This window comes from Mandrillus leucophaeus, unplaced genomic scaffold (assembly GCF_000951045.1).
Source record: "Mandrillus leucophaeus isolate KB7577 unplaced genomic scaffold, Mleu.le_1.0 Scaffold249, whole genome shotgun sequence".
Classification (NCBI taxonomy): domain Eukaryota; kingdom Metazoa; phylum Chordata; class Mammalia; order Primates; family Cercopithecidae; genus Mandrillus; species Mandrillus leucophaeus.
Window position 1 is genome coordinate 1,807,389 of NW_012102576.1, and position 1,301 is coordinate 1,808,689.

General features: G+C 29.7%; 2 protein-coding genes across 2 annotated transcripts in view; both read right to left on the reverse strand.

Annotated features, from left to right (window-relative positions):
* LOC105542012 (NKG2-D type II integral membrane protein) overlaps window positions 1–1,301 on the reverse strand; it is a 65,467-nt gene that overhangs the window by 49,829 nt on the left and 14,337 nt on the right. The window lies entirely within an intron of this gene.
* The window catches only part of LOC105542011 (NKG2-F type II integral membrane protein-like), a 14,492-nt gene that overhangs the window by 9,494 nt on the left and 3,697 nt on the right, over window positions 1–1,301 (reverse strand). Inside the window, exon 3 of the mRNA XM_011983366.1 lies at window positions 554–598. Within this exon, the coding sequence (XP_011838756.1) occupies window positions 554–598 (45 nt within the window). The remainder of the gene's footprint in view (window positions 1–553; window positions 599–1,301) is intronic.

The window sequence follows — 1,301 nt, forward strand, 5'->3', positions numbered from 1 at the left end:
ATCATATGCTAAATAAAGATATGAATTACTATGCAGAACAATATGTTTACAAATTAAAATTATTTTATATATTTGCAAAGCTATAAACACATAGGTACACAATATCTATGCATCCTCATAGGCTGTTAAATATATATTTTAAAACAACTAGTCACTCATGCACACATGCACAATGTAAGGTCCACCTCTCATCCCTTAATTGTGTTCCCATATAAAGCAAACCAGCAAACAAAAATTCACCCTACACATCTTAAACATCACTGAACAAAACTGCCTTTTAAGTATAGTAAAATTATTTATCTCTTATCATCTTGTAGTATTAGGAAATTTCAGTTAATTAAACGCAACAAGAGGGTATAATGATTTTAACTGAGTATTTCTACTTATTATTGGAGAAAAGGAATTTCCCTCATGTAATCTTTATTTTATAAACATTTATGGCTTAGTGCTATAGTTTATTCTCCCAAAAATTTTTCTTGTCATTTTGCATCCCTTAAGATAGAGACAAAATATAAACTGTACTAACATCAGAACACTGACAATCATAATGTACCTTTCTGGATTCTTGTATACAGGGAAAAATTGTTCTGCTCCAGTACTCCAATACCTAGAAAAATTAAAGTAATTCTTACAAAATTAACACCTAGATAAACCATAATTTCAGTTGCTTACTTTGAAATACAAAATTTAAAATTATTTTAAACTGGAACAATCTGAAATAAAAATGATCTTTAAAACAAATATTTTTAAAGCCATTAGCATAAAACTTCACCATCTCTTATAGTATTTGATTTAACCACTTTCAAAAATTAATTTGTTTTTCTAAATATTTTTTTCTTAAATCGTGTCTTTGAATCATGAAATCATAATACATCTCTCTCTGTGTGTATTATATATACACACATATTTAACACACAGACAAAAAGAAACAAATATTTTCTACAATTATTCTGTTACTTATAATTTTGAAAAGTTCAGAAGAACCGTATTATCTTGGGGTTCAGATATATACATTAAAAAGAGAATTCTAATCCTCATTATTATGAAATGTTTCAAGGCATTTCCAGTCATTACAGTGAAAAGTTCCCTTATAATCTTTCAATAATACACTTACAAGGAATAAGAACTATTGTTTTTAACACAGTGGCCATCAGGACAATGCAAATGATTCCCAGGACCTCAGCAGTGAGCTTCTCTGGAGGTGGCAGTAAACCTGCAGGGAGAGAAATAGAGGCACTGAGAGAGGGGAGATAGAGAGTTGATGAGGTTTACATATAAGAGAACCCACATGCACAGGGAAA